The 19,860-nt window shown below is 34.6% G+C and overlaps 3 protein-coding genes and 1 long non-coding RNA gene across 8 annotated transcripts; 2 read left to right on the top strand and 2 right to left on the bottom strand.

The window, feature by feature from the left end:
• Window positions 1-745: 745 nt before the first annotated feature.
• Window positions 746-4,600, top strand: LOC107814693 (uncharacterized). The gene is made up of 2 exons (XM_075221192.1): window positions 746-1,057; window positions 4,157-4,600. Exons 1-2 carry the CDS (start codon window positions 746-748, stop codon window positions 4,598-4,600), a joined length of 756 nt encoding a protein of 251 aa, XP_075077293.1.
• A 659-nt stretch (window positions 4,601-5,259) lies between these two features.
• LOC142181126 (uncharacterized) lies at window positions 5,260-11,931 on the bottom strand. 5 transcript variants are annotated; one of them, XM_075253457.1, is made up of 9 exons: window positions 8,618-11,928; window positions 8,309-8,512; window positions 7,914-8,045; window positions 7,726-7,832; window positions 7,487-7,567; window positions 6,954-7,398; window positions 6,726-6,852; window positions 5,674-6,211; window positions 5,260-5,558 (listed from the first exon to the last, which is right to left on the bottom strand). In XM_075253457.1, the coding sequence occupies exons 1-4, from the start codon at window positions 8,786-8,788 to the stop codon at window positions 7,755-7,757; spliced, it is 585 nt and encodes a 194-aa protein (XP_075109558.1). In that variant the 5' UTR covers window positions 8,789-11,928; the 3' UTR covers window positions 5,260-5,558; window positions 5,674-6,211; window positions 6,726-6,852; window positions 6,954-7,398; window positions 7,487-7,567; window positions 7,726-7,754. The 5 variants fall into 5 exon arrangements, with proteins under 5 accessions (XP_075109558.1, XP_075109557.1, XP_075109568.1 ...); XM_075253456.1 differs by having other exon boundaries at window positions 5,260-6,211; window positions 6,954-7,218; window positions 7,309-7,398; XM_075253467.1 differs by lacking the exon at window positions 7,726-7,832 and having other exon boundaries at window positions 5,260-6,211; window positions 6,954-7,218; window positions 7,309-7,398; window positions 7,487-7,561; window positions 8,618-11,931.
• A 985-nt stretch (window positions 11,932-12,916) lies between these two features.
• LOC107814695 (uncharacterized) lies at window positions 12,917-13,281 on the top strand. The gene is made up of 2 exons (XR_001654607.2): window positions 12,917-13,006; window positions 13,094-13,281. It is a non-coding gene; the product is annotated as an uncharacterized LOC107814695 (long non-coding RNA).
• Window positions 13,282-13,768: 487 nt separating this feature from the next.
• On the bottom strand, window positions 13,769-18,518 carry LOC107814694 (ubiquitin carboxyl-terminal hydrolase 20). The gene is made up of 8 exons (XM_016640143.2): window positions 17,777-18,518; window positions 17,561-17,681; window positions 17,102-17,212; window positions 16,453-16,622; window positions 15,980-16,318; window positions 15,371-15,493; window positions 14,402-14,903; window positions 13,769-14,267 (listed from the first exon to the last, which is right to left on the bottom strand). Exons 1-8 carry the CDS (start codon window positions 18,179-18,181, stop codon window positions 13,993-13,995), a joined length of 2,046 nt encoding a protein of 681 aa, XP_016495629.2. The 5' UTR covers window positions 18,182-18,518; the 3' UTR covers window positions 13,769-13,992.
• Between the last annotated feature and the right edge of the window lie 1,342 nt (window positions 18,519-19,860).

Genomic DNA, 19,860 nt, shown 5'->3' with positions numbered 1-19,860 from the left:
GAATCCGGCTGACTCCTATAGCAAATTACCCAAATATTTTTATATTCTTGAGGAGACTTATCCTGGTTCGATTGTTAAATTGAAGAAGACAGTAAATGAATGTTTCTTATACGCATTTGTTGCTCTTTGTACATCAACAAGTGGTTGGAAATATTGTAGGCCAGTAGTAGTGGTTGATGGGACATTCTTAAAGTCAGCCTACTGGGGATTATGCTGACAGCAAGCACCATGGGTGCAGCAGGTAAAAAGTGTAAAAATTTTGTAGTTATTTTGTAGGCAGTCTATAAAATGTAGATACATTGTAGTAATTTTGTAGTTATTTTGTAGCTATTACATGAAATGTAGATAAATCGTCTATATTATGAAGATATATTGTAGTTGTTATGTATTTATTTTTTTATATACATTTTCAAAGCTGCCAATTAATATTTTATGAATTAATAATGTAGGTACAATATTGCCCTTGGCATATACTGTGGTTTCTGAAAACGACGCATCTTGGAAGTGGTTCTTTGAGCAATTCAAGCAGGCATATGGTGAAAAACTTTCAATGTGTGTCGTTTAAAATAGGAATGAGAGTATACTAAAGGCAACATCAATTGTCTATCCGGGCATGCCACACTACTCTTGCATGTGGCATATTTGGACAAATATAAGGTCAAAATTCAAGAAGGGTCATCTACAATTACATGAATTGTACTTTGCTACAGTACGGTCATACACTCTGGATGAATTTAATGAAAGGATGTCGAAGATTGAAGAGGTAGACTCGCGTATGAAATCTTACCTATATGATATTGGCTATCATAGATGGTCACGAGTACATGCAACAGTGGATAGAACGTGGACAATGACATCAAATATTGCAGAGTCGTTGAACACTGTAACAAAAGATGCAAGAGAGCTACCGATATTTGACCTTTTAGAGTATATGCGGACACTGCTAGAACATTGGACCAACGAGAAGTTATTGAAGGCGAAGGGTACTTTCACATTTCTTGGGTCCAAATTCAACAAAGAATTAGAGAACAACAGAACATTATCTCAGAAGCTTAGGGTAAGATCTGTTTATTTGGTGCAAAAAAAATAAATTACGTAATATTGTGACGACTCGAAGGGTCATCACCGTAGTTCTTCCTTGTTCCGCGCTTTCGAGGCCTTGAAAACCTCGCTTTTAGTTGCCTCGATTGGTGTGCGTAGTTCGAGCGCGTAGCCGGAAAGTTTTTATGTTAGAATATGTGAATTATGTGAAACATTTGATGAATTTTGGTATTAATATGCATAATGTTAACATCGGTCAACATTTTGGGTAAACGGACCCGGACCTGTGATTCGACGGTCCCGGAGGGTCCGTAGAAAAATATGGGACTTGGGCGTGTGCCCGGAATCAAATTCTGAGGTCCCAAGCCCGAGAAATGAATTTTTGAAAGAAATTGTTTTTCTAAAATTTGATATGAAAATTTGAAATGAAAAGGAGTTAGAAAATATAGGTATCGGGCTCGTATTTTGGTTCTGACGCCCAGTACAAGTCTTAAATATGTGTTAAGCACTATCTGTAAAGTTTGGCTAAAAACGGACGTCATATGACGTGTTTCGGACTAAAAATTGAGAATTTGAGTTATGAAAGTTGAAGAAAAGAAAATCATGTGTTTGAGGCTTGATCCTATGTATATGATGTTATTTTGGCGATTTGATCGCACGAGTAAGTCCGTAAGATATTTTTAAGGTTGTGTGCATGTTTGGTTTGGAGCCCCGAGGGCTCGGGTGAGTTTTGAATGGGGCCTGGGAGGTCTTGGACTTAAGAATATGCAGGTTCAGGTGTTGCAGACACCACCGCGGCCGCGGTCATTTTCGCGCGGTCCGCGCTAGAGACGCACGGCCGCGATGCCTTTTTGTGCGGTCCGCGTGGCTGAGTCTGAGGGCTAGGGTTTCAGGTCAACTAGCGCGGCCGCGCACCAAAACAATGCGGTCCGCGCTGGAAGGGTTCAGAGAAGCCCCAATTTTTCTCCCACTCGGCGTGGCCGCAACACATTTTTGTGCGGTCCGCGCCAGGTCCTCAGAAAGGTATACAAGTTCGGAAAATCTCAGTCATTTTTCACTTTTCAAAAACCCAAAACCTAAGAGGCGATTTTCCAAACAACTTTTCTTCTCCAAAACGATTGGTAGGTGATTTCTGACTTAATTTCTTTATTCCTTAACATCTTTTAACATAATTTCAACTTCAAATCAAAGATTTTCATGGGGAAAATTGGGTGTTTTGGGTAGAACCTAGGTTTTCTACAAATTGAGAAGTTGGACCTCAATTTGGGGTCCGATTTAAAAACAAATCATATATTTGGACTCATGGGGGAATGGGTAACCGGGTTTTGGTCCGAACCTCGAGTTTCGACCACGTGGGTCCGGGGGTATTTTTGACCTTTTTGGGAAAAACCTTGAAAAATCTATTTTCATGCATTGGGGATGATTCATTTAGTAATTATTAATGTGATTAAGTAACTTATGACTAGATTCGAGTGGATTGGTGGTGGAATCAAGAGGTAAAGCTATACTAGAAGCGTGAGTTGAGTTTGGAGCATTCGAGGTAAGTGTTTGTTCTAACTTTGGCTTGAGGGATTAGGATTTGGATATTATTTGCTACGTGTTAACTGTGGAGTACGGTGTATAGGCATGGTGACGGTTATCTATACACCGGAGTCTAGCATGACCGTGAGTCGTAGTTGCTTTTAAATTCGAAAGATGTGAAACAGTTGAGCTAATTACTTGCTAATATAATTATGAAGTGATAGTTGAGAAGCAAATGAGTTAAAGAAGGAAATGTGGTATTTTTCCCTTGCCGGGACCTATTGTTGATTTGTTCTCCCTTGCCGGGATGTTTAATCTTGTTGTATATTCCCTTTCCCGATTGGTTGTGACTGATGATTGGGTGAGGAAGAGCGATTATGCACGAAGGGTCTTTCCGTGCCATGTTTTGATAATTATGCACGAAGGGTCTTTCCGTGCCATGTTTTGATAATTATGCACGAAGGGTCTTTCCGTGCCATGTTTTGATAATTATGCCCGAAGGGTCTTTCCATGCCATGTTTTGATAATTATGCACGAAGGGCCTTTCCGTGCCATGTTTTGATAATTATGCACGAAGGGTCTTTCCGTGCCATGTCTCTAGTTATTTGAGCACGAAGGGTAATTCCGTGCCTTGATGTGAGAGTTATGTGAGGAAAAGCACGAAGGGTGATGTCGTGCACTATATTTGACAGTTTTGGTGAGAATTGAGAGTAAAAGCACGAAGGATGGTGTCGTGCCGTTGTTGATTCACTTGCTCTCTTTCATAGATGTTAATTATTCAGTTTCCATCTCTCTGTTCGTTGGTCTTATATCTAAATTGTTACACCCCACAGCATGTCCCCTCCCTATTATCTGTTTAAATTCTGTATATCTTTCCATTGTTGCACATATATCTGTACAGGTTATTTGAGGTAGGTCCGGTCTAGCCTCGTCACTACCTCGCCGGGGTTAGGCCAGGCACTTACCAGCACATGGGGTCGGTTGTGCTGATGCTACACTTCTGTGCCCTTTTTGTGCATAGATTCGGGAGTTGCTTACGGACCGCAGTAGCAGTAGATTGGGAGCGTGCCTTCAGTCCAGAGACTCCTAGGTAGTTCGCTGGCGTGTGTGGGCCCTGAGTCTCATCTATTTTATTTCTGTTTGTTTTCATTGTATCGAAGCAGACTCCTTATGTATTTTCTTTCAAACTCTTATTTGTAGTATCTTATAGTAGTCCGTGAGTATTGTGACACTAAATCTTGGGTAGAGGATGATGTTAATTTTTCCGCATTTTCGTTCATTTAATATTAAATTAAGACTTCCGCTTGAATTTATTGTTTCTATTATTATCTTGTTGAAAATTAGTTGAAAAGGTATGTTAAGGTTGGCTTGCCTAGCTCCGACAATAGGCGCCATCACGACTCCTGACGGTGGGGAATTCGGGTCGTGACAAATATGCAGTGTTTCCAGATTGTAGATAAATTGTAGTCAAATTGTAGATAATTGTAGGTTGTAGATAAGGTGTAGAATATTTGTAGATGATTTGTAGATAAGTTGTAGATAATCTATTTTTATGATTGAGATAATATTTTTTATGTTTGCTCTGCAATTATAGGTGAGGGCTTCAACAGATCATATACATACTGTGTTAGATGTTGTGAAGCGGTACATTGTGTGTCTAGAAAACAAGAAATGTAGCTGTGGCCAATTCCAACTTGAAGAACTTCCATGTGCGCATGCTTTGGCAGCATTAAGGTATAGGAATGAAACATATGAAAACTATCGCTCTCCATATTACACAAGGGAGAGCCTTCTGCGTACGTATGAATTACCAGTAAATCCTCTTCCTGATGAAAGCAAATGGAATGTGCCACAACATATTTTGAATGAGGTAGTAAATCCACCGATGGGAGATAAAAGGCAGCCAGGGAGACCTCAAAAGGAAAGATATAAAACATATGATGAAATAAAGTCAAAGAAGTACAAGGTGTCATGTGGAAATTGTGGAGGTGAAGGGCATAACAAAAGATCTTGCAAGAATGCGCCCAAGAAGAAATGAATATCATGTAGTTAGAATAGTTATTCAAACTAACTGTTAGTGAGTTAAAGTTAGCAGATTTTTTGTGTAATCGTTTAAGTTTTTAAAGATAATTATGAAGTAGGCTACAATTTGTTTATGTGTGTTTAATATGCTTTTATGTATTGTGTCAGGCATCTAAATTTGTCTTTGATATAGTGTAATTAAATTTTAATATTTATTATCTACAATACAACTGATATTAAAAAAGTAACTTTAATGTAAAGTGTTTCCAGATTGTAGGTAAAATATAGGTTAAATGTAGTTAAATTGTTGTCTTGGTAATAATTTGTAGATGATTTGTAGATTGTGGATAATATATTTCTATGATTGGAGTATTTATTTCTTCTGTTTGTTGTATAATATAACTTCAACTGACAGTTCTATACAGATATTACCTAGAACTTGAAGGTATTTCATAAAAATTATGAACATATACAACTACAAAATTATATACAATAACTACATTGAGGGTTTCCAAAATGTAGATATTGTGAAGATTATTTGTAGGCAAACTGTATTCTAACATCAAAATACTCATGTTTAATATAATAAAGATACAGTGTTGTAACACAACCAATTTATATTCAAGTGAACAACTAATAATGAAAGATAAAATAACAAAACAAAAAGGTATGCTGCAATAAAAAATAAAAATTTTGTTCATAAAGCAATGTATTCTCCTTCAACTACAAATTGACATCAACTAAACTAGGAAAACAGGACACTATTTCTTCTTTCTCTCGACCCTAGTCTTCTCATTCAAAGCAGGAGCACTTTTCCTCCTTGCTAGCCTGCCTGTAACCTCACTTTCACTGATTGACCCATCTTCTTGCTTCTTTATAGCATAGTCCCATAGGAGAGCTCCATAGCATCTACGGTGTTGGTCGATATCCGAAAGGTCTTCTGAAGGGATTGACAGATCTCCAAGGCTAACATACTCCGCAAAAGCAGCCACAAATACACCACAATCGTTGCATAAGACAAAAAAAATTATTTAACAAATGATTATAAAAAAAAATTAAACATCTAGAAAGAGAGAATAATTTTTTTACAGTGATCCTTCCTTTTGCTATGGAATCTCCGCAACCATCCACTATATGTTGAGAGGGTTTGTAACTAGTTTCTCAATGTATGCCTTTGTGGTCTTGAAATCAATGTCTTTACGCTTCCCGTAGAAACCAGTGCAGGACAAATATAGAGGGATAATGATTGAAAACTTATCAACACATGATTCAACAGCATTATGATGGTGTGAAGACACCATAGAATCATACACATAAAGTTGTCTGTCCGCTATGTCGAAAACGACCAACAACCAATGAAAATTCTCTGCAATGTTCACGGGCATGATGACATAGTCAACTTCATCCCAGGCAACATTAGCAAGAAGTCTATACCCAAGAATATATTCTGCAACATCATCATCGGGTTTAACAACCGAATACTTTTTTCTGGCGGAGAACTTATGAACTTCTCATAGATTTGTTCAATCTTTGACTTGAACAAGCAATCGGTTGTTGTAAACCTAGTGTTGTTGTTGGGGCCATATTTGCCTCTTTTTCTCAAGTAATACATAATAACATCAATGTGCTGCAAAATAAAATAAAATCTACTATAAGCTACAGTGTAACTACAATTATCAATAAAGCAACTACACTTTAAACTACAAAGCCAGAATTCAACTAATCTAACAAATAGCTACACTTTAGCTGCTATACACAGCAACACATGGAACACAGCAGCTACCATAAGGTCTCAATAATATCTACATTCAAACTACAATTAATATTATAAGTCTTCAACTTGCTCTATAATTTAACTACAAATTAACTACAATCATGAAATACAGATATACCAATTCTGTCTAAATTATCAAATATAAAATTTTTACATACAATTCATCATCAAATATGATACATAAAGTCCAACCTAAATACAATCACACTATAAATAATAAGAGCAACATTTATAAGAAATGTCTACATTATATTTACAATTTATAATAAAAGGCATGGTCACATATTTCATATCTACAATATAACTACAATTATACTACAAAACAGAAGACAAAATATATCTTGTGAATTTATTCTTTGATACTTACCGAGTCATTGAGGACTTGTCCGGGGTGAGCAAGGGAATAAAACCAGTCCTTCTTATCCACCTTTTCAACTCCAAGGTCTAACCAAGGCTTGATTTGGTTATCCTTTATGGAAAAGGGAGCCTTCCTCCTGTAACAACAAATAAATGTCCAATCAAAAAAATCACAGAATGAATTACATATTTAAACTTTAAAATGCTGAAATGAAAGTGTCAAATTAAGCATTCATACCTCTTAGATACTTTGTCACTACGGTGGTATAACCACTTGTTGAACTTATCTAACACATCAGAATCTACATTTTCACCTATAAGAGTTGTGAAGGGGTGCTAGAGGTAGAAAATATTAGGTCCAATAGAGTTGCTGCCTCTAGAACTATATAGAGGTATGAAAGGTAATCGTGCATGTTTCTCCCGTTGCCTGGTTCTCCCCGGATAAATAGGGGTTGCTTCATCTGGTATGGGCTCGCCATACTTAACCAATTGTGTTAAGTTGTCTGGCAAATCAAAGTCATCCAATGTCACACCCTTCTTATCAATGCCTGATCCTTCAGAAACAACTTCATCCACATGATGTGCATCTTTACCTTCATTTAGCTATTTCTCAATAACTTGTTCTGTCTGACCTGCTACTGTCACTCCGTGAATGGGGGACTGTGCATTGATATCTTCAATATCTATTACATAAAACATAACTTACTTAACATGAATGTAAAATTGTATAAACAACAATTATTTATTCTGAATGAAAGTATGATATTATACCTGCTTGTTCTACCTCAGCTGCTTCTTAAAATTCTGAATATAAGTCAACATGTTCTGGAACATGTTCTGGACAAACTGCAGCTTCAATTTATAATTAAAAAAAGATAAATAATACTAGATAATGTTGCCTTGAAAGTTGTAGATATATGTAGGAAGTTGTAGATAAAATGTGAATAATAAAACTATGCTCTATAAATTTTTATACTAAGTGTATATATTTGTAGGTATTTTGTAGATACATGTGTTGCTTGTGCTTGCATGCACTTGATCACCAATATTGAACTGAAAATTGTTGGTTGTTCACTCCTTGTTGTTGGTCATTGTTTTTGGTTGAACTACCAGCAAACTAAAGATTTTATGTTAGTTTGAGTATATTGTTTCATATGTCATAATTTGTTTTGGTATATAAATATATGTCAACTCTTACCTTTGCCTCATCCACATCATATTTCCTGTTTATCAAATTCAAAGCACTCTTCACAGAATCATCTATAAACACTCGAAGGTCATGGAGTTCTTCAAATACAGCCTTCCTAAAATCCTCTAACTTTCCATCAACCTAAAAGTTAAAAATATAGTTAGTTGGTAATTTTATTCAAATAAATTACAAATCAGTTTAATTATGTACGAGGCAGTATTGTTTTCACAATTGTCTACAAATTGCTACAATTATACTACAATTTAACTACAATGTGTGCAATCCCAACAAGGCTGACTATAGAATTATACTACAATTTAACTACAATGTATACTACATAAATTGTTATGAAATGTAGATAAATTGTAGCAAATATGTAAATATATTGTAGTTAATAATATTACCTGCTCAATTCTCTTTTCTAGCTTTCTGAGCTTCTTAGCCACAGATTCCTTGTCCTCTTGACAATCTGTATGTTTGGGTTCCAATGTTGGAGAATCAGCATTTGGAACCTCTGATGATCTTGCACCTTGCTCATCTTCATACTCAATCTTGTTTGGCAGAGTAAGCACTCCAATCTCTTCTCCAGACTCAGTCATGCTTGTGAACTGAATGATGAAAAAAATAGTTCGTTCCACTAAGGCTGAAAATGTAGACTAATTGTAGATATTATGAAGGTAAATGTAGCAACATACAAAACTGGAAAAAAATACCTTAATCCACTCAGGCTTGATCATCTTCTCTTCAAAGGCAGTTAACCAAATCTGCCCCTTAGTAGCTGACCATCTTAATATGCGAGGTATTGAGTCAGAACACCTCGTAGCAAGCTCTGTGCTGACGGTCGAGCAACACTCATAAAGCCACACTGCAAGGCTAATGAGCATCCCCGTATGATATAAGAATGTACACGGGGATTTAGACGATGCCTAACGGATTCCATAACCCGATTGAACGATTTAATACCCCATGGGTATGACTCAAACTGACCAGACTCTACCAAATAGAGCCTAAAGTGGTCTGTAAAAGATACATGGTCTTTGTCATAAGGGCAAACAAAAAATTCTAAAAGATAAAGAATGCACAACTTGACTGCATCCTCATCGTTTACCCAAGATCTATTTGTTACTATGTTTTTCAAATACCACTTCTCTACTCTTTTTTTGTTAGGAAAATAGCTATTCATTAATTTGCTAACATAACTAGAAGTATATCCATAATCTGTAAACTGATTCACACAATTTAAACCGGTAATTAAACCAAACTCTCTCAATAAAAAAAATCAATTTTCCCCCTTCAAGTGGACTGAAAAAAATGATTCGTTAAACTTAGACAGTTCATACTTCATCAGAAGATGAATAGCTTGGTTTTGCATACAAATAGAGAGGAGAGACAATAAGTAACCAAAATAAGTGTTTTTAAAAAGTTTTAAAGCATTTGGAGACAATAACTCTTTTATCTGGCTAGGAATGCTAGGATCACACAAAGTGTGGAATCTAAGCACCCCATAAGCCATATTATGTGGGGCAAAATAATGTCCAACTTAAGCCTTCTTAAAAGAGACTAAGTGTCTCATTTCTTACCAAATCCTCTCTGAACTCGAACTAATCAACTCGATCACATAAAACACGGATAACGAAGCGTAAAGAAGCTGAAATGGGAAAATAGAGCGGTAACTCATAAGACGACTGGTCGGGTCATCACATTTATTATTTCTTATGTATGTTAGTGTCACCGTATATATAATAGACAAAGTGAAAACTGATCTTCTATTATATATAGAGGTTAACTTTGAAGAAAAATATGCACATCATGCTACTGAAAAACTTAGATACACCGAATAGCTTATGTAATAGTACACAGATAGTATATAGAGTTTTGACAATAGTGTAATACATGCAAATATTAAGATACTGGTCAATGTGCTTTTAAGTATATTCTTATCCCTAAATTCAACTTTCGTCTTTCGAAACTAAGGAATATCCTTTTAAATTTGCGTGAAAATAATTTTTGGTACGTTTATGTTTTACAAATATAATACATAAAGCACAAGGACAAATATCCTAAATATTGGACTATATATATCACAATATATTTTCTTGCACGAACAATTGTGCCCTTTCAAGAGGGATATACAAAATGATAAATTATTTCACATTAGTAAACTGCATAAAAATGAAGCATTAATCTACATATTATCTACATATAACTACACAATCACTACACAAATAGCTAAAAACAAATCAGGAAGAAAAAATACATACAAATCTGCTTCAAAAAAATACAGCCTACCCAAACATATAACTACAAAACACTACAAGATATCTACAAATATAAACATTATCTACAAAAATGCAGGAAGAAAAAAGTAACTACAGCTCTGTTTCAAAATTTAAAAGCTAACGACAATATAACTACAAAACGACTACAAAATAACTACAATTATAAACTGTAGAAAATCACAACTACAAATAATCTACAAAATTAAGACAACTAATCTACAATTTACTAAAACACTTAAAAAAGAGATTTTTACATCCAAAACAAAACTAAAAAACTGGAAACGAAAATAATAAATGTTTACCTTCACCAAATTTTTTTCTGAACCAGTTTTGGGAGTTTTTTGGACTGTTTCTTCGTTTTTTTGTTTTGAGGAAGCAGGAGACAACTTGGGTTTTTAACTATTGGAATTTTAGGGACATCTTCAGCAAAGTCGTCATCTACACATACCTCTTTCCCCTTTCTTTTGAGTTGTTTGCCGCCTGGTGTAGCACTTCCTCCAGCATCTACATCGTGCATTTGCTTTATTCTCATCTCGGCATGGATTTGTCTAGGAGATGAACTGTGAGTAGTAGGTTCCATTCCATGTGTAGATTTTACTTGTTTTTGTGGTGATTTTGGTGTTAAAACACCCAAATCGAAAGAGGGGATATCACCTACTATAGATTTTTTAGGTGTTTTTTTGGGAGATTTGATATTCTTCATGGTTTAACTTCAACTTGACTAAAGATGGGAACGAATTTTGTAGAATGATAACTTCAATATTTGGTGAATTTAAATGGAGAATAATGAAGAACGTGGGTAGCTTTTGTTCTGTAAAGAAGAAAACAGACGCTAAACATGGGGGAGTGAAGGGTAAAGGTAAAACGTGGGGGGAGTTACGGGTAAAGGTAAAACGTGGGGAGGGGGGGTTGAGCTGAAAAGAAAGAGAAACGTGGGAATATACGGTCCTATAATTATACCTCATATAAATGCCCCATTAATTATATCCCTGTTTTAAATTATGGTATATAAATGGTAATTTAGTATACTAAATGTAATTATCTCTAGCCTTAAACATTGAGGGTAATAAGGTTTCATATGTGGCATAGGAAGGTAAAAATTCCAACTTTAAAATTTAAATATTAGTTTATCTAAAATTTAAAATATTAAATTCTTGAGATTTGAAGGTCGGATATATTCATTCTAGTATATTCTTAATATCTTAACTTTTATATTTTATTTTTATCTCCTTGCAAAAAATTTGCTAAATTTGGTTATTATCACATCTTCAAATCAACAGGACCATTAAGAAGTTTCATCAAAATTATCAACATTAATTTTTATTAAAAAATAAGAAGAAAGAAGGTGGTTAAAAATTTACTGCTTTCCTAACATTACCCACACAAAAATAATGGTTCTTATTGATTATTAAGGTCATGAATTTTAGAAAAGTTAAAGTGGTTGCTATCTAACTTTATTACCGAGCATCTAATTTAGTTTAAATATGATTAAAATAATTCTGAAAAAAAAAATAGACAAGCTTAGAAATAAGTGGTTTCCAAATGATTCCAAATTAGTTAAAACGACCATAAATTCTAGGAAACTTAAAGGAGAAAAGTAGGATTCTTATTAGTTTTTACATGATTAGGAATACTTGTGGTAAATTCATAATTACATAGGAGACCACACAAATTTATTTTTTATGTAGTATATGTCATATATTTGTTAGTATAAAATTATCGCTATTTAAAATTGAGTTTAAGAAAGATATATGAATAAATTCAAAATTAAAGCGAAGACAAAAGCTTGAAATAAAAGCCTTAATAACGATCCATAACGTTTAAACCCACGGAAACGTGAAAGGATTAGATTTAAGGAAAATAGATGCACAATTTAAATGTGAATTATATAAAGTAAAATATTACTCGATTTTAAAGTCCGTAATATTAGGATTTTCTACATATTTCAAATAAGAAAAAAAAAGAAAAAAAATATTAGTTAATTAATATTAAAAAATAATTAATTATAAATTTGTTCAGTGTAAAATTTATTTTTAAAGAATAGAAAAGAGGAACGATATTTTTATTTTTGAAATAACATAAATATAGATATAGATATAGATAGATTAGAAAGATTTTTATACAACCTTACAGGTAAATAATGAGTAGAATTCAGTAATACAAGTAACCTTCAATAGAATAAAATTAATTGCGGTGATAGTGTAAAGAGTGATTACAAGGGCATGATATTAATACCTGTCGAATACTACTAGGTTTGGTTGAAGGCTAGTGATCAAATGAAGCACGAGGAATTTCAGTGGATGGCCCATCTCAGTTCTGATTTTTGGTTCTACCTAAATGAAATATCAGAAAGCAAACTCCAGTTGTAGAAATCATTTAAATAAAGGGATGATATATGATAGGCAGTGACGTACCCCATATTTTTGGCAAAGGTCAATTAAATACTGAACTTTGTGATACTTAGCATACTCACTTCTCCAGTACTGGTCCCTTTTTTTTGGAACTTATTCAAAATCCACACTCCAGATGTCCGACCATGTCTTCGTGGAGACTATATATATATAAAAAAACGCAAAAGCAATTAAGCAAAAATATACCTATATATTTACAACTCTAGGAAATGATTTTAACATGAAAGTATACGAGGAATATTGAGCCAGGGCATCATGCCAAGAATGGTAACAGTGCAGCATGATTTCAAGGCAACATTCTTGAGAGTCCATTCAAGAGGTTCAATGGAGAATTCTTTTAATGCATCCATAACTATAAGCACATGTTTAGGAACATCTGATGACCCCATGAGTGTCAGTTGAAAGTTGAAATGTATTTTCTTCCCCAAGTTGTTCTCTTCTATATTAGTAGCCATGGCCTCCATTTTAATTATTTCTTTTCTTTTTTTTTTTTTTGAAGGAGAACGGAAGGGATTTGCTCAAGGGCTTTCAGATAGTTATATAGAAGTTTTCAGGAGCTGAAGAAGAGGAAGAATGAAACAGGAATATAATTTGTTCGATGTTAACAAGAAATGCTTTATAAAACCTATGATGTAAAAGAACATCATGCAAAGAAGCCAAATAAGTTGCCTGGTTTGAGGTGATCTCCTTTCTCTTTGTTTATTGGAGATTCTTGGATCCCAACTCTTTCTTACGACAAGCTCAAAAATAACTCTGAACTAAGCACGTATTTTACTCCTAAAACAAATCTAACACATAGGAAAGCTCCATTGGTTTTCTGCATTCTAAAGAGGTTACATCTTTTTTATTAGTGGTTTCTTTTGCACAACCAGTAATTTGAAGTTACAATTATTTTTTGTCTCAAAATTCTAAAACTTGATTATTCAAATATTCAAGTTTTAGATATTAACCACAAGTAGGCATTCTGGTTTTGAAAGCGCGAGATTTGGACAACTTTAAGTTTTAAAAAAACTCCTAACTTTACTCAAAGACTAATTAGATATTGAGAATTTGTGTCAACTAGTTTGGAATTAATTTATGAAATTTAACAAAATTTATGAATGAATAAATTAGTGGCACTTATGTAGTACAGAAATTAAAAGTTCCTACAAAATCTCGCTAGGTATATAAGAGATTATAATTCTCAACTGTGAGAATATAACATAAAACTCTTACTCTGCACTATACAGTGGAACTCGGAAATATAAACAACAAAATAACAGCTGCTATTATCTAAAAACTACCCCTCATGTTTGTTTGAGGATACAGATCAAGACCCTATTCCATTGGTTCAGATTTTCCAGTTAAAAATTTCATGAGATACCAAAATTATTAGTGTTATTGCCAAATGTAACCTGCTCATCTTAGGCTTCCAGCCGTTACAGTACGAAACACAGAGCCAAGGCTAGACCTCCGGCGACCGGTAGAACTACTATCATCTCTACTTGGAGATACATCCATTCTTCTCCTTTTCTTGTTAACAGAACTTCCACTGTGTGACCCGCCCATTGCAGCTAGTAATTGCTGGGCTCTAGACCCACGCATGCTTTTCTTTATCAGGGTACACGCCTGCTTTCTTTCCATATTCTGCTCTAGCTCCTTCGGCAGTTGCTTTTTGCAGGAAACCCAGTCTGCTGTTCTTAGATGAGGACGGGGAATATGGTAATCATTTTTTGCAAATGAAAACCAATGATCTCGCACCAGCTTCTCTATATTCACTATAGGCAACAAGTCTATAAAAAAAAATAGAAGTGCAAGATGAGTTTACCTGGGGGATCTTCCCGATATATCTCTGGGCTCGGAGATCTAGACGGCGTTTTGGGTGTGATATATATAGTTCTGCTAGGTGCACCGGGGTCCAGAGTACTGCAGTTTTCTTTGAGTATTGAAGGAAAAGACACTTTATCCACTTCAGGTGACTTGGGATGCAAAATGTTACTTGCACCATGTGGTCCAGGAGCAGACCTCGTCTGCACATTTTCCTTTCCGTCACTATCCTGAACCTTGTTGAGAGAATTGGGAGATAACTCATTTGCAGCATCATTGGAGCCTTTGACACATAAAGCCCGCGGATTTGGCGGACGCGGAGAAGTAACACAGACAACATCTGTATTATCTAAAACTGACTTGGGAGAGGTGTTCAGTATGGACGGATCTATAAAGGGCTTTTGCACTTCAATAAAATCTGAAAACCAGGGAGTGCCCCTCTTTGCATAAAACAGAACATATGCTTCCTGCGACAAAACAAAATCTTCTCCAACCTGAATAACCTATAAGTTTAAACAAATATCAAGTCAGTTCATCATAATCGCTTGTGCTACCCTTTATGCCAGGAGAATTGCAGAGTACTCTAACAAAAATAAGCATTGACGAAACGATATTGAATGCAGCACAAAAACAAAATGGTTTCTGAGTTAGAGGCACCAGACTATTGAGAAACAGATTAATCCTACAGTAAAATCATTAAGGGGTCATTTGGTTGGAAAGAAGTTATCCCAGTATTAATTATACGGGGATTAATTATCCCGGTATTAGTTATTTCACCTTTCCATGGGAATAAAAAAACACTGCAATCCCCGGATAACTAATCATGGGATTAATTATACCGTAATTTTTTCCCAACCAAACATGGGATAAACTTTTATTAAATTTAGTCCCGGGATTAATTATTCCTTATCCCCCTACCAAACGAGCCCTAAAAGAAAGTAGGAAGCTTGATTTGCAGTATATTACATACCTTTGAGTCATCAAATTTGTACCATTCATTTGGAGCAGAGCGAATAAAGCTGTAATAGTGCCCAGAAGTGTATGAAAATCCTACATGCCTTATAACTGCATAAAGATCGTACTTCATTTCTTCCTGTGCACCGGAAGGAAAATTAAAAATCATATACAGTTCCAGTTAATAAAGATTAAGCAAAAAGAAAGAAAGATCTTAAATTAAAAATATTATAGTGAATTTGTACACAACATTTTCCCTGCTTAGACTCCATTTCCTATCTAATATAAACAAAGGAGGAAAATTTAAATTCATTTTGATAAAATACTTCTCCCAAGCTATTAGCTACAAGCCCTCCAAAATTCCTTTGCAACAAAATATATATATATTGTAAGAATCCCAGAAATTTCAGCTACTAAACTTAAGTATGCAGGAAAAGTTTACCTCTAAAACTTTTTTTTTCTCAGGAACTATACTAGTATATATTTAAGCACTAGTAATTACTCTTCATCAACTTCTTTACCAGACAAAAAAAATTCACTTTATTTCATCTTTTTAGACTCCTAAAAAGAAAAGAATCCCTGCAACACTAATTCCTAGCATAGACTCAGAGTAACAGGAACTCACATTATCACTTTGGTTGTTATCAGCATAAGCATGCAAGTCCAATTCCAGTGGAAATGAAACATATTTGTCAATCTTCTCAACAAGAGAACCATCAGTTTTGAATCTCTTCAAATGAAGGGCAGCAACAGAAGGGGCCTTATCCAGCACAAGCTGCTTCTCAATGGAGACTTGCTCCTTACATTTTTCACATGTAAATTTTATTTCTGAATCCTCTATCTTCTCAACCTTTGTGAAAGACTCCAGAGCTGTGGCTAGGCTGTCAACATCCTCAATCTCCAAACTCAGATCAATTAGTGTCTCGTAAGTGTCAGAACAATGGCCACAATTACAACACCGCAGCTGCAATTTCGAAAAAAAAGGCATCCGCAGAATGTTAGTTCTACATTTGCATATAAGAATGAAGAGCAGAACATATATGTGAATGCAATTTTACAACAAAAGGCACAAAGAATTGATAAATCATTTGTTCTTACTTTGCTAACTAAACGACCTCCAAAAGCCTGCTTCACAAAGTTCTCAGTCTCCAAAGTTGGGCTGCCTTTTGGTCTTGAAACATCACAACATTGTTCAAGTTTATCCAGAAAACATTGCAGAAATTCGTGAGCATCTTCTTGTTGGAACCGATGGAAAGTGGAAGAAAAATCTTTTTTTTTTCAAGAAGTTAAGGATGACAGTGAAACAACAGCTACAGATTCGCAAACAAAGCAATGAATTTATACAACCTTCATACCAAGCTGGCCTGTCTGATTTGAATCTTCATATTCTATATAATCATTTAGAAAGGTAATTTATTAGACAATTGACTAACAATCAATTCTTTTGTATGTAACTAAACATTGACTATGATAAAGGAAGCTAATTTAATGAAAGTAACTGTTTAGGTTAGCTAACATAATCCAAACCAAACAGGCCCTAAACGAGATCTAGGTTTTTCTTTTCCTGCATAATAAAAGGGAATGAAGAAATGTGAATGTACCAATAGTGTGTACCATACCAAAATCAGTCATCTTTCTTATATGTCAGTAAGAAATAAGGGTAACGAATACATAAGCAGAAAAGATAAACACACATGAAATGTGAACATTATCCCAAAAATCACAAACAAGTAATTTTAAAGGATACAGCTTAAATTGTTAACAAATTTGCAGGGAGAGACAACACCAGTCTCAGAAACCAGTAAAGCATCAATAAGCTCTTTCAACGCACAAATTACACAGAAACCTTTCAGGTAACCTGCAATTGTTACATAGACAACAAAACAATAAGCAACCTCACAAACAGAGAGAGAAAGAGGAAATCTCTCCACTAGACAAGATTAATTAAACCAAATACACTGACATAACTCATATGGTTGAATAATTGGCAATGCAGAGTTCGGTATCAAAAAACAATTAAAGAGTTTCGATCTTAATTTAAACATAAGTTCCTTTAATTTTTTCCAAAAAATAAAAATAATTACTCGTTCAGAAACTATGTAAGAAGTATTAAAAAATTTATAAAAAAAATGACTACTTGACTCTCTAAATAGTACTTAATAGAGACATATAAAATGGAACAAAGGGATTAATTGTCATTTCTTACTATCACAGGGTGTGGCATGATCGTTCAACTTAAGGCCCTGAATCAGAGACACTGTGTGCATGAATGATTGCAATACCGAGTTTAGAAAGCACGTGTTGCCTAAATTAGCAAGCCCTGCACCCTGTTAATAATCCCCAAAAAAAAAATCAACACATAACAAAAGTACCCAAGAAAAAAGAAAAACTGGAGCTACTGGCGAAGCATGAAGATTAATACCAGCATAAACGACTTAGCATCGTCATCTCTATGACAATTCCACAGAGACCCAACTGATACCGATTTCGTAGTTTCAACTTTGTTAGGCCCGTCGGGCCAACCAGAAGCTGATGGCTCGTCGTCGTCGGGCTCAGCAGTAGAAGTCAATTGTGAGCCCAAAGGCTTTGAATTGGTGATTGGACCCCAAGGTTGAGACCAATGGCTGGTGTACGAAGAATATGGAGTGTACCTCCGAACAGGTGATGAATCCAATTCTTCTTCCTCCATTTGTAATCCTTCAAATTTGTTCGAATTAGCTGAGTTTTCAGGAGAATTTGGGGAAGACCGATCTAGGGTTTCGCGAGGATTTACTGAATTAACCAGTTCAGTGTCAGTTTCTAGGATTTCTGAGGAATGAGTTTCCATTGAATGTGGAGAAAAAAAGAAGAGAAAGCAGAAATGGGGGTTGTTAGGGTTTTGAAGGAGTGGGAAATTTGAGGATTTAGAATTTTCTTAAGGTTTTGAAGAATGGAGGGAAAGGAAAGCAAGAGGGAAAAGGTTGGATATGAAAATTGGTAAAAATTGCAAAGTGATTATTGAGATGAATGGAGAGTTTTGAAAAGGGGAGGGAAAGTTAAGCCGCCATTTTGGAATTTCAAGGAATACTTCAATTTAGGAAAGAGGATGCAGTGCGAAAGTGTCGACACTGAATTTACCAAGACCAAAACCATAGAGATTAATTATTTCTAAGCCGCCACTCTCCGCGTCTTTTTAAATACATAACTAGTCTTATAGCCCGTTTGGACATACAAAATGTTTCCTTTTTTTCAAAATTTTTTAAATGTTTGGTTATCCTATTCTTACCATTTTTTCCTTTTTCACTTGAAAATTCATTTTCAAATTTGAAAAACTAGTTCTCACTTTTTACCACTTTTTCAATTGAAAATGGAAATTTTCTAGTTTTTAGTTTTACAAATTTATCTTATATTTTTAAAATTTATAAAATGACCCCATCAGTTTTTCATCTTTGACAGATACATCTTTAGCGACTGATGGTGGAACATCAGTCCTAGTTGATACTTGAACCCTGCCTACTGGAAGTTTGATTACATGATTATGAGAAATATGTGGCTATGCCTGCTTTTGCACCTTCTCTATGTGTTAGTAGAATTAGAAGATGTGATATTGATTTTGCATCTTCTCTGTATTCAGTAAAGCATAATATGATAACAGTTAAACAATAGCTTTTTGATTGTTTATTTCAAGTAGGATAATCATATTGGGGTGGTTTTGATATTTTTTACAAGTTGTGGGGTATAAATCATATTTCATGATTTTGAAAAGAAAAGAAAAAGACATCCAAATATGTTGCAAAAACTATAACCAAACACAACTTCATCTTCAATCCAAATTTTAGTGAAATTCCAAATTTGAATTTTTTTTTTTTTGGAATTCATGTCCAAACGCCTACTTAGAGTACGCGCGTTGCGCGTGTATCTCATATCAACAAATATTTTTTTTTAAAATTACATAATTGTTATTGACAAATGTGTCTGGATTATTAAATAAAAATTATGAAAAATCCAAATTCCTAAAAAATGATGAATGTTAATTACATTTATCTAACTCGATAGAAGAAGATCACTGATCTACAAATACCTTATTATTTTGGACTTTCGTTAAGGATAGAATTAGGTTCTCACGCCATCCTATCTGCGTATATTCGGTCATTATCGTGATAAAGAGATGGTATATACTACTAAATATTGCTACTTCCTTTAGCTCAATAGTGATGGGTAATATCATCAACCACATATCGACACTATGAAAAACTATAAAACTCAATGACAACACTTTTGAAAAATATTTAATTAATATTTTCTTAAAAAGGAATAGCTTGAAATAGCTAATATTTTGAACATTACCAACCTCAAATCTATAAAATTTTAGCAATCTGAAAATAAACGTGAGCTCCTGAGTATTTCTGTATAATTTTCTTTAGGTTTCGTCTCTTGATATCTTGAAGTAGAAAACTTCTAATATCACATGGATTATTATTGTTATGTGTGAATTCAAACCATGAGATCTTATGAAAATTAACTCAC

The sequence above is a fragment of the Nicotiana tabacum genome, chromosome 1 (genome assembly GCF_000715075.1).
Source record: "Nicotiana tabacum cultivar K326 chromosome 1, ASM71507v2, whole genome shotgun sequence".
NCBI classification, from domain to species: Eukaryota; Viridiplantae; Streptophyta; class Magnoliopsida; order Solanales; family Solanaceae; genus Nicotiana; species Nicotiana tabacum.
The sequence above is the reverse complement of the archived record's forward strand: the minus strand, read 5'-3'. Positions and strand labels throughout refer to the sequence as shown.